Source organism: Vidua macroura, chromosome 15 (genome assembly GCF_024509145.1).
Source record: "Vidua macroura isolate BioBank_ID:100142 chromosome 15, ASM2450914v1, whole genome shotgun sequence".
NCBI lineage: Eukaryota > Metazoa > Chordata > Aves > Passeriformes > Viduidae > Vidua > Vidua macroura.
In genome coordinates, this window is record NC_071585.1 from 15797065 (window position 1) to 15809770 (window position 12706).

Genomic DNA, 12706 nt, shown 5'->3' on the forward strand with positions numbered 1-12706 from the left:
TCACCCTGGGGAAGAGGGGTGCAGGGGCAGGGGGACATCAACAGGCCCAGCACACGCTGCCACCAGCCTGGTGCCACTTGCCCTGGTCACAGAGGGTGTGGGGCTGGCCCCGGGGCCAGCTTTTGGGGAGGGCTGCCTGCGCTGTGTGTGCCAGCAGAACCTGGCACAGAGCAGCAGTGGACGTGCAGCTCGGAGTCACCAAACTGATGCCTAAGCAGTTTTGCCCATCTCCTAAGGTCGGGGTTCCATGTTGATCAGCAACCACAAACCAGTGGAGGATATTTTAGGTTATTTGTTAGGAAATCTCAGTAACTAACAGCGCAGGATAAACCGCAGAGCACCATGGCAACCCGCTCAGGGAAATGCTAATAACGGGGATGTAAGGTGGGTGATTAACCTATGAAAAGCAGAACCCTAACATTAAGTTGGGTGCAGATCTATGCAGAAAAAAATGAAGCTTTCCCACCCTGAGCAGGCAAAAAAGCAGAGCACCACAAGCAGCCACAGGGCTGGCAGGGTCTCTGGGTGGGGGGAACAGAGGGTTCTGGCTGCCCCTCTGCCCCCTGCCACTGCATGGAGCAGCAGTGGGATGAGGGGTGATTGTGCTGCTCCCCTCTGCTTTGTTGGAGTGTGGCTGTGTTGTTTGGCTTGGCTTTGCCACGAGAGTTATAAATAAAAATGTCTCTCCAAGAGTGCGTGACTCATGGTCCTCACCACAAGGATAACCTCTCTGATGGGAAACCTGATCTGAGGACGGAACTGCAGCATGCAGGAATCAAAGACATTGCTTAATTAATGCACTTAATCCAAACAGAGAACAGATGAGCCCCTCACCCCACCTGGGTTGGGGGTGGGCTGCTGGAGAATGTATCTGAGCCCCTATGGACCCCTGTCCTGTGTCATCCTCAAGCTCCAGCTGCTGACAAATCAGCCCTCAACCTGCTCCAGGGCCTGGTGGTTTTCCTTGGGCAGCAGTGGGGAGCTGTGGCAGTCGCTGACGTGGCCTCAAGCAAGCTCAGCAATTTCTTCTGCCACCCTGCAAGGGGACAGCTTGTGGGTGCTGGTGTTGCCTCAACGTGAGGTATCCCAGTGTGGGAGGCTGTGCCAGCCCTGTGCCTGGGCACGGCGTCCTCCCAGCCTGGGAGCCCTGCCCCGTGGGGAGAGGGATGCCCTGTGCCCCAGTGGCCCAGCCCGGGGGGACCTGGTTTATCCCGGGGGTGGGCGACGGCGGGGCGACAGCTGGCTGGAGGATTTGCCGAGGGCATTATTTAATGCTGTGGGTAAATGGAGGAACAGCAGCTAATTCCGGAGCCCGTAATCCTCTTCCTCCCCCGGGGACGGGGAGCGTGCCAGTCACGAACCCGCCGGCGGGCCCCGGGAACGAGCCCCTGGCAGCTCCCCGGGTGGTGCCGCGGGCCGGAGCGACTCCCAGACCATGGGTGATGTGCAGAAGGTAAGCGGGGTCCAGGGACATCCCACCGGCTCCAGGGGGGAGTGCAGCACCAGCTCTCAGTGGTGGTGCCAAGAGGGCTGGCAGAGCAGGGCTCTGCCTGGGGCATGTCCCCACAGGAGCTGGGAGTGGTCCCAGGGCTGGGACAGCACACCCAGGAAGGGAGGAATTGGGGCTGGGCAAAGCTGCTGTGGGGCCGCCTGAACACCCTGGGAGCTGTGCCTTGATGCTCGCTCAGGCCATACACACAAAATACCCAAAGCCAACAGCGTGCCCAGTTTCCCCCTCCCAAACAAGGGTGCTCTGCAGCCGCCTGGCACCCCACAGGGCTCCCCTAGCACCCCCTGCCCCCAGGGGCTGCTCTCCGTCATCCAGAAGCTGAAGGGTTCGCCGGAGCAGGAGCTCCGCATCGTCCTGCTGGGGCTGGATAACGCGGGCAAGACGACGCTGCTGAAGCGCCTGGCGTCCGAGGAGGTCAGCACCATCACCCCCACACAGGTAGGAGCTGCTGGGGGCCACGGGAAGTGGTGGAGGGTGCAGGTCCCACCCATCCCTTGGGTGACGTTGGGGTTTGTGTCCCCACGCAGGGATTCAACATTAAGAGCGTCCAGTCCCACGGTTTGAAGCTGAATGTTTGGGATATCGGGGGGCAGCGCTCCATCCGCCCGTACTGGAAGAAGTATCTGGGCAGCACAGACCTGCTGGTGAGTGGGGCAGCACCCCCAGGCCTGTGCATGCTGTGCGGGCCCCAGCTGGGCAAGGAGCCCCTGACTGTCCCTTTTGTCCCCACGGCAGATTTATGTCATTGACAGCGCCGACCAGAAGCGTTTCGAGGAGACAGGGCAGGTATGAGGGGTCCGGTGAGGGGTGGCTGTGGGGTCCTGGGGCTTGGATCTGTATGGCACCAGCTCTTTGGGGATGAGGGGGAAGCAAAGCTGCTCTGAATGATGGGGCAGTGCTGCAGGGGGGCCGTGCTGTCCCCAGAGCTCTCTGGAAAGGCTCAAGATCTCAGCAGGCAGAGATACCCCACTCCATGGCCCAGCAGCTCCCTCTGAGCTGGGATGCTCCAAGGGTGCCCAGCACAGAGGTGACAGTCCCTGGTGAAAGTGACCCCTCAGTCCCCAGCCCTCATCCCTCCCGGCCCCAAGCACCCCATTAGTGGCACGGCCAAACAAAGGTTTATGAGCAGCAAATTCAGTTACAAACCCTGGGAATGAAGCTCTGAGAGGGGAAGGTGAGACTTCAAGTGCCAGCCCCGGCTGTTCCAGCACCAGACGGCGGTGTGGGTGTGTCAGACAGCCCGGGACTGCCAGGAGCCTCCTGCAGCTGCCCTTTGCCCAGGGCTCTCAGTGCTGGGAGGATTTCAGTCCTCAAGTAGCCCTGCATGTGGATCCTGGGCTGATGGAGCTCCACGACGTGAAGCTCCTTTAGGAGATTCTCTCCCTTGGAATGTCAAGACCTCAACGCTTCCTTATGTGCCACGAGCACCAGAGAGGAGGGATGAGGCATTTGGAGGGCTGAGGTGTCCAGGCCGTGCTGGGCAGCTCCGTGGAGGAGGGCAGCAGCCCTGGGAGAAGCTTCTCTCTTGGCAGGAGCTGGCAGAGCTCACGGAGGACGAGTCCCTCACGGGGGTCCCGCTGCTGGTGTTTGCCAACAAGCAGGACCTGGTGACTGCAGCACCCGCAGCCGAAATCGCAGAAGGGCTGAGCCTCCACACCTACCGGGACCGGGAGTGGCAGATCCAGGCCTGCTCGGCCCTGTCTGGGGAAGGGGTGCAGGTACAGATGGGGGCCGGAGGGCTCTGCAGAGCTGGGAGAGGGCCCAAGGGCCTGCACTCACATCCTTCTTCTCTCCAGGATGGGATGAACTGGATTTCCAGCCAGATCATGAACAGGAAGAAGTGAGAGCTGCAAAGTGCCAGACAGGACTGAGCTGCAGGTCCCTTCGCCATGGCCAACCCCCCTGGTCCCTCGGCTTCCCCCGAGCCTTGGCTGGGCCCTGAGCCTCAGACTGCCATGTTCACATGATTTTTCCCACCCAGTCTTCCACTAATCAATCGGCTTCCCCTCTCCCTCCCTCCTCACACCCCCGACTCCCCTGCAGCCCCCGTGCTGTTGGAGGGAAGCACGTGTCCCACTGTGCTGAGGGCTCGCACACCTCCAGAATGAGAACCTGCCCAGGACTTGTCCATCCACGCCGCCGTCACAGCCTGCAGGGGCTGCCGTGACCCACACGCTGCCCCGGGCACCCCAACACCGCCAGGCACCCGAGCGCTGCGTCCCCCTGAGCTCCCGCAGGATGGGACTGGCGCTGCCCCAGCCGCGGCAGCCGGCTCGGGAAAGCCTCCGTTCAGCACCTCTCGCTGGCCAGAGGAGCCCCGTGTGCGCACAGGACTGGGGACGAGCCCGAACACAGGCCAGTCACCAACGGAGGGACCTGCCCGTGCCAGCGGGGGCTGCTCTGTGCCGCCGAGGGGTCCCCGTACCCCTGGGTTGGTACCACACGTGTCCTGTGCCAGCCGGGGCTGCCGTCGCCCGGCTGGAGGTGCCCATCCGGAGGGCTGGGACATTCCGCTCCCTGGCCACCGCGGCTGCCGTGGCGGAGGGATGGGGGAGACCTGCGGGAGCGGGGCGGGGGCCGCCCTGCGACCCTCAATAAAGCTGCTGTGACCTCCACGCGGCCTCGGCCTGGCCTTCCTGCTCTGCGGCGCTGCTGACCCGCGGCTCTGCGGCCCGGCGAGGCTCGCAGGCCGTTCCCGAGCCCATTGTTCCCGAGGCCGGTCCCCAGCCCCATCCCGGGGCTGTTCCCGTTCCCATTGTCCCCGAGGCCGGTCCCTGTTCCCATCCCGGGGCTGTTCCCGTTCCCATTGTTCCTGAGGCTGGTTCCCGTTCCCATTGTTCCCGAGGCCGTTCCCCAGCCCCATCCCGGGGCGGTTCCCGAGCCCATTGTTCCCGAGGTCGTTCCCCAGCCCCGTTCCCGTTTCCATTGTTCCCGTTCCCGTTCCCGTTCCCGTTCCCGGGACCCGTCGGGGCGGGTCACGTGCCCCGCGGGCGGCACGGCCCGCGCACGTGAGGCGGCCCGGGGAAGGCGGGCGGACTACATCTCCCGGCACGCCCCGCGCCGCCGCGCACGCGTAACGCGCGCCGGGAGGCCGTTCGGCCCCCTCCTCCCGCCTCCCGCCGCACAATGGGAGCTGCGCGCCCCGCTGGCCCCGCCCTCCTCCCCTGCCATAGGCGGACAGTAATGCCACTCACGTCTGGAGGCGGGATCTCGGTGAGTGCGGGTTTCTAATTGGCTGTCACGGTTGCGAGGCGGGGCAGAGGGCGTGGCGCCGGAAGGCGGAAGCGGAGCATGGCGGCGGGTGCGGGCGGGCTGGCGGCGGCGGCCGCGCTGCTGTTGGCCCTGGCCGGGCCGCGCCCGGCGCCCGCCGAGCTCACGGATGGCAACAACGAGCACCTGAAGCGGGAGCACTCGCTGATGAAGCCGTACCAGGGTGAGCGCGGGGCCGGGGGGACGCTCAGGGCGCCCCGCGAGCGGCCCGGGCTGATCCGCGCTCTGTTCGCCCCTTTGCAGGCGCGGGCTCGGCCGCGATGCCCTTGTGGGACTTCACGGGCAGCACCATGGTCACCAGCCAGTACGTGCGCCTGACGCCCGACGAGCGCAGTCGGGAGGGCTCCATCTGGAACCGTGTGGTGAGAGCCCCGGGCAGGACGGGCGGCGGTCGGGGCGGCCCTGGCGCCTCACGCCCTGACGCCGCTGGGGTTTCTCCCACAGCCCTGCTTCCTCAAGGACTGGGAGCTCCACGTCCACTTCAAGATCCACGGAGCCGGCAAGAAGAACCTGCACGGGGATGGGCTGGCGCTGTGGTACACGCAGGAGCGCCTGACGCCAGGTCGGTGCCGGGAGCGGCTGGCCCGCAGCACGCGGGGCCTGTCCCGGGAGGCAGCGGGCCAGGGACAGCTCTGAGCTCCCCGCTCTGGTTTCACTAGACTGGGGTGACGTGTCCCGTGTGTCCTGCCCGGGCAGCAGGTGCCCTCAGCCACCTGCTTGGCAGTGAACAGCTTGTACTGCTCAGAACTCTCTGAGCACAAATTCTCACTTCCTTCTGTCTCTTCCTCTCTCCGCTGTGCCCTGTTCCAGGTCCTGTCTTTGGCAGCAAGGACAACTTCCATGGACTGGCTATTTTCCTTGACACCTATCCCAACGATGAGGCGACGGAGGTGAGTGGTCCAGGCAGCTTGTGCAGTGCTGTTCCCTTCCTGCTCCAAGTGCTTCTCACCCAATCCAAGGAAAAGTCTCTCCCTAGCTGGGCATGGTCTGATCTTCCTGTCCTGGGAGTTGGTAAAGAGAAGAGTTTGTGTGCATTAATGGAGATAAGAAGCTCCTTGTTCTTTCTTGTGCTGCTCTTGGCTACTTGGATGTTTCCAAGGCATCTTGAGAGCAGGCACAAAACTGGTGTAAACCCAGCACCACCTGCTCATATTCATCCTGAGTGTTACTCCCTGACCTCTGTGCTTTGGATACTCATCCCATGATGTTTCTGCCCTTAATTTCTCTTTGCAAGCTGTGTGTCTTTGAAAGAAAATCCTGGGCTGCCTTTTTGCTCCAGAATTGCCCATGGCCACGGGACAGATCAGTCCTGTGAGGGCTGGGGATCCTTTTCTTCTGACCTGCTCTGTGTTTGTGGATCTCATTATGGCACAGTCAGAAAACAAAACTGTGCTTTGGGGTCTGTACCATCAAAACCATGACACTTAAGTCATAAAGCACCTGGAAATGACCCATCTCCCTGTTGTCTTGGTGCTCATGGGGGGTGAATTCCTGCCTCCAGTTGTCCTCTCCTGCTGTAGGTAATCCACTGATCACAAAACCTTGTGTGTGGTTTTGCTGCTTATGTAGATTTCTGTCCGTTCTGGGTCTTGTGCTCTGTTCTTAGACTTCTTGTGTTCAAGGAACAACTGGATGTGGCAGTCAGGGCTAGCTGACAACGTGGGGATTGGTCACAGGTTGGACTGAATGCTCTCAGAGGTCTTTTCCAACCTAAATGCTTATGGGATTTTTACCCAGCCACTCTGCAAGTGTGGGACAGTCTGGTTGCCCTGGCCGTGGAGTACAGGGTGGGTTTATTCACAGAATCACAGGATGGGGGCCTTGTCACTGTTCAGTAAGAAATGACAAAGAGCCAGTCAGAAGGCTGAGTGGCATTAGCACGTGTCTTTGCTCTGAACTGCTTCTTTTACACACTGCTCTGATACAGGGGGACCTGACTGGTCATCTAATCAATACATTTCACCTGACTGGCTAATTAACAAGATGCCCGTTTATAAATCTTATGAGAATAACAAGAAAACAGATATTAGGAAAACAACACCTGCAGGTTGCTTTTAATAATTGGCTATCATTGTTTATCTCCAGCTCCCTAAAATCTCCCAGGCCGATTCTGGGAAAACCTGTCTAGTTTTCTTGCTCTCTGACCAGGCTGTCACGTCCGCAGGGGTCTTGAACTGGGAGGTCAGAAAGGGTGGCTCTGCTTTAGGCAGCTCTGGCTTGGTTCAGAAGCAGCTTTAGGTGGAGCAGCAGCCGTGCACATCCTGACCGCGGCCCTGCTGCCGTGCCGCGCTCCCACCCCGCTCCCTCTGCGGGCTCTGGCCGTGCCCCAGGAGCTCCCACAGCCTCTGTCTGTCCCCACAGCGTGTGTTCCCCTACATCTCAGCCATGGTCAACAACGGCTCCCTGACCTACGAGCACAGCAAGGACGGGCGCGGGACGGAGCTGGCCGGGTGCTCGGCTGACCTGCGCAACCAGAACCACGACACCTTCCTGGCCGTGCGCTACTCCCGGGGCCGGCTCACGGTGAGACCCACGGGGGGTCCTGCTTTCCAGGGGGGCAGGGCTGGCTCTACCTGGAGCTGGAGATGGTATTCCAGGCTCAGCCACTGCCTCTCTGGCACCTCCGGCTCCAAAGAGGTGCAGCCAGGCAGGACAGTGGCGTGACAAAAGTGATTGTCTGGAGAGGGCGTGGAGTGTCCCTCACTGGAGATACTAATGAATCATCAGGACACAACCTATGTGATTTGGGATGGCCCTGCTTGAGCAGGGAGGATGGACCCTGTCCCATGATTCTGAACATTCCTGGTGTGACCCTCTCCTGGTTTTGCAGGTGATGACCGACGTGGAAGACAAGAACGAATGGAAGAACTGCATCGACATCGCAGGGGTGCAGCTGCCAACCGGGTACTTCTTTGGTGCTTCTGCTGGCACTGGAGATCTCTCTGGTGAGAGGGGCTTTGCTCAGGGGAACATGTGGTGGTTGGAACCTGGATTAGGTGACCCTGTCTTGGCAGGGGAGTTGGATTTCCAGAGGTCCCTTCCAACCCTAAAAAAACTGTGATTCTGTGATTGTAACGCTGGATGCACTGGATAGTTTCCATTGCTTCCTTTCTCTGAATTGTTCACCGGGCTCTTGAAACCCTCTTGGGACTCATGCCTGGGGAAAGGAGGCACCTGAGAGCTAAGGAACATCTTTGGATTGCAGTTTGATACGTGGGGATGAGGGTGGCTTGGGAGGGAAGGAGACTGGACCTGGCAGAGGATGGTCTGAGGAGTGCTCTGAGTGTGTGGACATCTCAGAGCTTCTCATGGTGTTTGGTGCTCATGGTTGTTCCCCAGACAATCACGACATTATCTCGATGAAGCTGTTCCAGCTCATGGTGGAGCACCCTGTAGAAGATGAGACTGTTGACTGGACCAAGATCGAGCCGAGGGTCAGCCTCCTTAAATCCCCCAAAGGTGAGCCTGTGGGTTTTGAAAACCTTCCGTGGGGGATTGGGATGTCGGGGCTGGACTCTGGAAGGCACTGAAGGCGTGACACCTGGCAAAACTCCACAGGAGCCGAGGTTATGTTGGTCTCTGTAGCTGTTCTTTTCCCTTGCAGACAACGTGGATGACCCGACGGGGAATTTCCGGAGCGGGCCGCTGACGGGCTGGAAGGTGTTCCTGCTCCTGCTCTGTGCGCTGCTGGGCATCATTGTCTGCGCCGTGGTGGGAGCCGTGGTCTTCCAGAAACGCCAGGAGCGGAACAAGCGTTTCTACTAGTGGAACACCTGTGCCCAAACCCATCATTTTTTATGGGGAGCTGTAAAAAAACTGTGGTTTCTAAATGCTGTTTCTGAGAAATACCAGAAGTATTTTCTTACCTGTCTGTTTGGCTGTAACCCCTGCCCGGCCCTTGGCCTCCCGTGGGTTGGACTGAGGGGGGTGATGCCCGCTGGCTCCCCAGGGCTGTGGTGTGGGAGCCTGGAGGTTGCTCCCCGGTTTTTCCAGCGTTCCCCCCACCTTGCTGGGACTTGCTGTGCTGCCTGGGGCCGGTGTGAACATGAAGGGCTGAGGGGAGGGGACTGCGAGTGGGGCATTAAAGGACTGACACCACCCGTGGCTCTGGCTCTGTGTGATGGGGAGAGAAGGGAGGGAGGATGGAAAGTGCTGGAGGAACGGGGTCTCAGCTTGGTGGGAGTGCAGGGAGGCAATCCTGGGAGGATCCCAGAGTCCCCGCGGGCGCGGGTCTGCGCTCACCGGCACTTGCCGGGGATGTGCTGAGGTGTCCCCGCGGTTTCCGCAGGAGCCCCGGGGCGGGGGGGGGTGGCCGTCGGACGGGATGGAGGGGATGTCCCCGGCGGCCCGTCCCGCCCCCGTCCCGCCCCTTCGGCGGAAGAGAGCGGGGCCGTGTTTCCGGGGGAGAAAGGGGGAGCGGCGGGCGCAGCCAGCGTGTCCCGGGGCCGGGGGGCCGGGCGGGCGCCATGGGCCCGGCCCGCCGCAGGGACGCGCTCCGGCTGCGCGGCGGAGGGTGAGCCCGGCGGCACCGGGGGGTCCTACCGGGGGCTGGGGGGGGCTTGGGGGACCCCATCGCGGTCTGGGAGGCGGGGGGGATCCCACCGTGCGCTGACCCCACCGTGCGCTGACCCCACCGTGCGCTGACCCCGCGCCATCCCGCAGGTCGCCGCCGCTCCTGCGGCTCTTCCCCGGCCGCCTCTCCGCCTTCCCGCTGTTCCTGCTGGCGCTGCTGCTGGGCTTCGCTTCGCTGCTCTGGCTCCAGCTCAGCTGCTCGGGCGAGGGGCCGGCGCCGGGCGGGCAGCACCGGGGGGTTCCCCGGCAGCCCTGCCCGCCCCCCGCGCCGCCGCAGCCGCCCCAGGAGGAGCCGTCGTGGGGGCCGCACCGGCTGGCGCTGCTGGTGCCCTTCCGAGAGCGCTTCGAGGAGCTGCTGGCCTTCGTGCCCTACATGCACCGCTTCCTCAGCAAGAAGAGGATCCGCCACCACATCTTCATCCTCAACCAAGTGGATCATTTCAGGTAGCGTCTGCCTGTGCCGACGGGGTGCTTCCCGAAGCTCTGTGAGTGCTGGGAGGGTGTTGCGGAGAAGCGGAGGACCAGGCAGCGGGATGTCAGGGGCAGTATGTGATGCTCCCTCCAAAGCTGCTCATTCTAGAGCTTAGAGATGGACAAAGTGGTGGCTTGCTTCCTTATTCCTTAGCAAGAATAGAATCTTAACATAAAATCCTTTATCCTCAGGTATTTCACTTTCTCCCCGCTGTCACGGGTCTGCAGCAGCAAACATATGGGAACTCTGGAAGTCAAAGACAGGCCACGGGGTGTTTGGAAACGCTGTCACCCCCAGCTCACTGTGCAGGGGTGCAGTTGCAGGATGGAACGCTGTGTTTGCATGTGTCCCTGTTTGGGGACCGGTCAGACCTTGGGCATTGATGATTGTGGCAGGGGGATGTGTGGGGACAGTGGCTGCTGTGCGTGGCACTGAGAGCCCCCAGTCCTGTGGCAGGTTTAACAGGGCATCCCTGATCAACGTGGGCTTCCTGGAGAGCGGCAACGACACCGACTACATCGCCATGCACGACGTGGATCTCCTGCCCCTCAACGAGCACCTGGACTACAGCTTCCCAGAGGCAGGGCCCTTCCACGTGGCATCCCCCGAGCTGCACCCGCTCTACCACTACAAGACCTACGTGGGTGGCATCCTGCTGCTCACCAAGCAGCACTATGAGTTGGTGAGCTCCTGGGTGGGATGTCCTGGACAGCTTGGAGCAGGAGCTATGACATTATCATGGTGAACTTGGGAAGTGGGGACAGGAGTCAGAATGGTTTGGGGACAGAGCCTGTGGTCTGAGCTGCTGGGGGGCAGGACAGGGGAGGCTGGGCTGGTGTCTGCTCCTGTGAGGCCGTGGAGTTGTGCTCGACCTTGGCTGCTATGGTGCTGCTCTTGTTCCAGTGCAATGGCATGTCCAACCGCTTCTGGGGCTGGGGACGGGAGGACGATGAGTTTTATCGACGTATCAAAGGAGCTGGTCTCCAGGTAAGGGGTCTCTGCACTCTCCTGGCTTGAAATTGCCCTTTTTTATGTGTCTTCACCTGGCCCCCAGTGTGGCTACCCAGTTTGGGGTCTGGGGAAGGCAGCCCTGCGCTCCAGCCGCAGGTGCAGGAGTTTTCCAGTAGCTTTACGTAAGCCCTGCTCTTCTCCCAGGTTCGTCGTCCCTCTGGAATCACAACTGGATACGAGACTTTCCAGCACCTGCACGACCCAGCCTGGAGGAAGAGGGACCAGAAGCGCATCGCTGCGCAGAAGCAGGTGAGACCTGTGGTCAAGGGGAACCACAGGAGATTTGGGCTGTGGTCACCACGTGCTCCGAGCCCTCCGTGCTCGTGTCCTTCTCTGCCAGCTCTGGCTCCCTCCCTGGGCACCGGGTGCTTCCTCCTTCCAGCCTGGGCCGAGCAGTCTTTCTCTTCCTCAGGAACAGTTCAAGGTGGATCGGGAGGGAGGCCTGAACAACGTGAGGTACCGAATCGAGTCACGGACAGATCTGAGCGTGGCAGGAGCCCCTTGCACCGTCCTCAATATCTTGCTGGACTGTGACACAAACGAGACCCCCTGGTGCACGTTTGGCTGAGCCCGTCCCCGCGTGCCAGGCGTGTGCTCTGTGCTGGTGCCAAGGCTCCCTGGCTGCCGTGCAGCTGCCTGGAGCAGGCAGGGATTTGCAGCGGATGAGCAGTGCTGGCGAGACACAGAGGAGCAGAAGAGGCTGAGAACTGGACTTTGCTGGGAGCAACAGAAGAGGCTGAGAGTGGGACTCGCTGGTGTTGCTGCAGGCGCTGGTGCTGCCTCCCAGGGCAGGTGCAGGAGGTGGCTTTCCTGTGCTGGACATGGCTGAGCTGCCACGCAGCTCAGAGGACAATAAAGAACTGTCAGGGCACCTGTGAGTTGTGAATGCCCTGAGCTGTGCTGGCACTACTCCATTTTCCTGTTCCCTTCATCTTCCTTCAGCACACCTGTTCTGGCTTGGCCCCAGCTCCTCTCTGTGTGACAGGTGAGCTCTGAGCTGCTCTGGCTCGGAGGCCAAGCCAGTCTGAAACGAGCTCTGAGAGAGATGCTGCCTCTTCCAGCTGCCAGGTACCCCCAGGGCTGGGCTGTTGGCATTTCACTGCAGGAAGTGGTTGTGCTTGAGCCATGCCCGAGCCCCACATCCACAGCACTGCTGGATGTCAGCACTTGTAGGCCAGGACCTCTCTGGGGTGAGGAGGAGAGTTCTGGCTGTGCTTTCCTTTCCTTGCCTGCCTTCTGTGGCCTGTGCTGCCTCAGCCTTTCTTGGGGGGGTTGGGAAGTCGGATGTCTGCCCTGGGGTCTTGGCACACGTTTTGGGTGCTGCTGCCTCCTCAGGCTGGGTAGACCCAGCTGAACAGCCAGTACCTCTCTGTTCAGCCCCACAACTAGCACTGGCACCAGGCCCTCTGCATTTCCTGGCCCCTTCTGTCCTTGTCTCCTGCCTGCCACTTCCTGGAGTGGTTGCTTTGCATCCCCGGAGAGAAGCTGTTGCCATCCCGGAAAGATGAGTAGCTCCAGAGAGGAGGGAGGGAAAAAAGCATCAGAGCCAAGAGTGGGGCTCACGTACCCTGTAAGGGCTTGGGATGGGGTGTCTGGTGGGATCTGGTGCCTTCTGCTCTCTGTGCTGCTCTGGAGCTGGGAGAGGAGTCTGGAGCCTTTGGACAGAGTGTCGGGGGCTGCCTCTGAGGCAGGGATTGAGGTGCTGGTGCAGGGTGGTGAGAATCTGCTTTGCATCATGGAAGCAGCAGGCTCAGCCTCGGGGCGATGTGGGGCTGTGGTGTCCAAGAGCTCCCGGTGGCCTGTCCAGCCTGGTGGCTCCAAAGCAGCTCTGGTATCTGGCATGAAGGTGCCAGTGAACTTGGACAGCTGGT

The 12706-nt window shown here is 61.2% G+C and overlaps 3 protein-coding genes across 3 annotated transcripts; all 3 read left to right on the top strand.

Annotated features, from left to right (window-relative positions):
- The first annotated feature begins 1122 nt into the window (after positions 1-1122).
- Positions 1123-4125, top strand: LOC128814965 (ADP-ribosylation factor-like protein 3). The gene is given in 7 exon segments (XM_053991314.1): positions 1123-1386; positions 1388-1453; positions 1748-1948; positions 2038-2154; positions 2246-2296; positions 3043-3228; positions 3307-4125. Coding segments are annotated over 7 exon segments (771 nt in total). The 5' UTR covers positions 1123-1284; the 3' UTR covers positions 3355-4125.
- Positions 4126-4778: 653 nt separating this feature from the next.
- Positions 4779-8878, top strand: LMAN2 (lectin, mannose binding 2). The gene is made up of 8 exons (XM_053991313.1): positions 4779-4943; positions 5024-5142; positions 5225-5342; positions 5591-5670; positions 7142-7303; positions 7611-7725; positions 8120-8239; positions 8385-8878. The coding sequence occupies exons 1-8, from the start codon at positions 4802-4804 to the stop codon at positions 8543-8545; spliced, it is 1017 nt and encodes a 338-aa protein (XP_053847288.1). The 5' UTR covers positions 4779-4801; the 3' UTR covers positions 8546-8878.
- A 326-nt stretch (positions 8879-9204) lies between these two features.
- Positions 9205-11744, top strand: B4GALT7 (beta-1,4-galactosyltransferase 7). Its single transcript, XM_053991141.1, has 6 exons — positions 9205-9293; positions 9443-9796; positions 10281-10506; positions 10728-10811; positions 10980-11084; positions 11248-11744. Exons 1-6 carry the CDS (start codon positions 9247-9249, stop codon positions 11401-11403), a joined length of 972 nt encoding a protein of 323 aa, XP_053847116.1. The 5' UTR covers positions 9205-9246; the 3' UTR covers positions 11404-11744.
- The last annotated feature ends 962 nt before the right edge of the window (positions 11745-12706 follow it).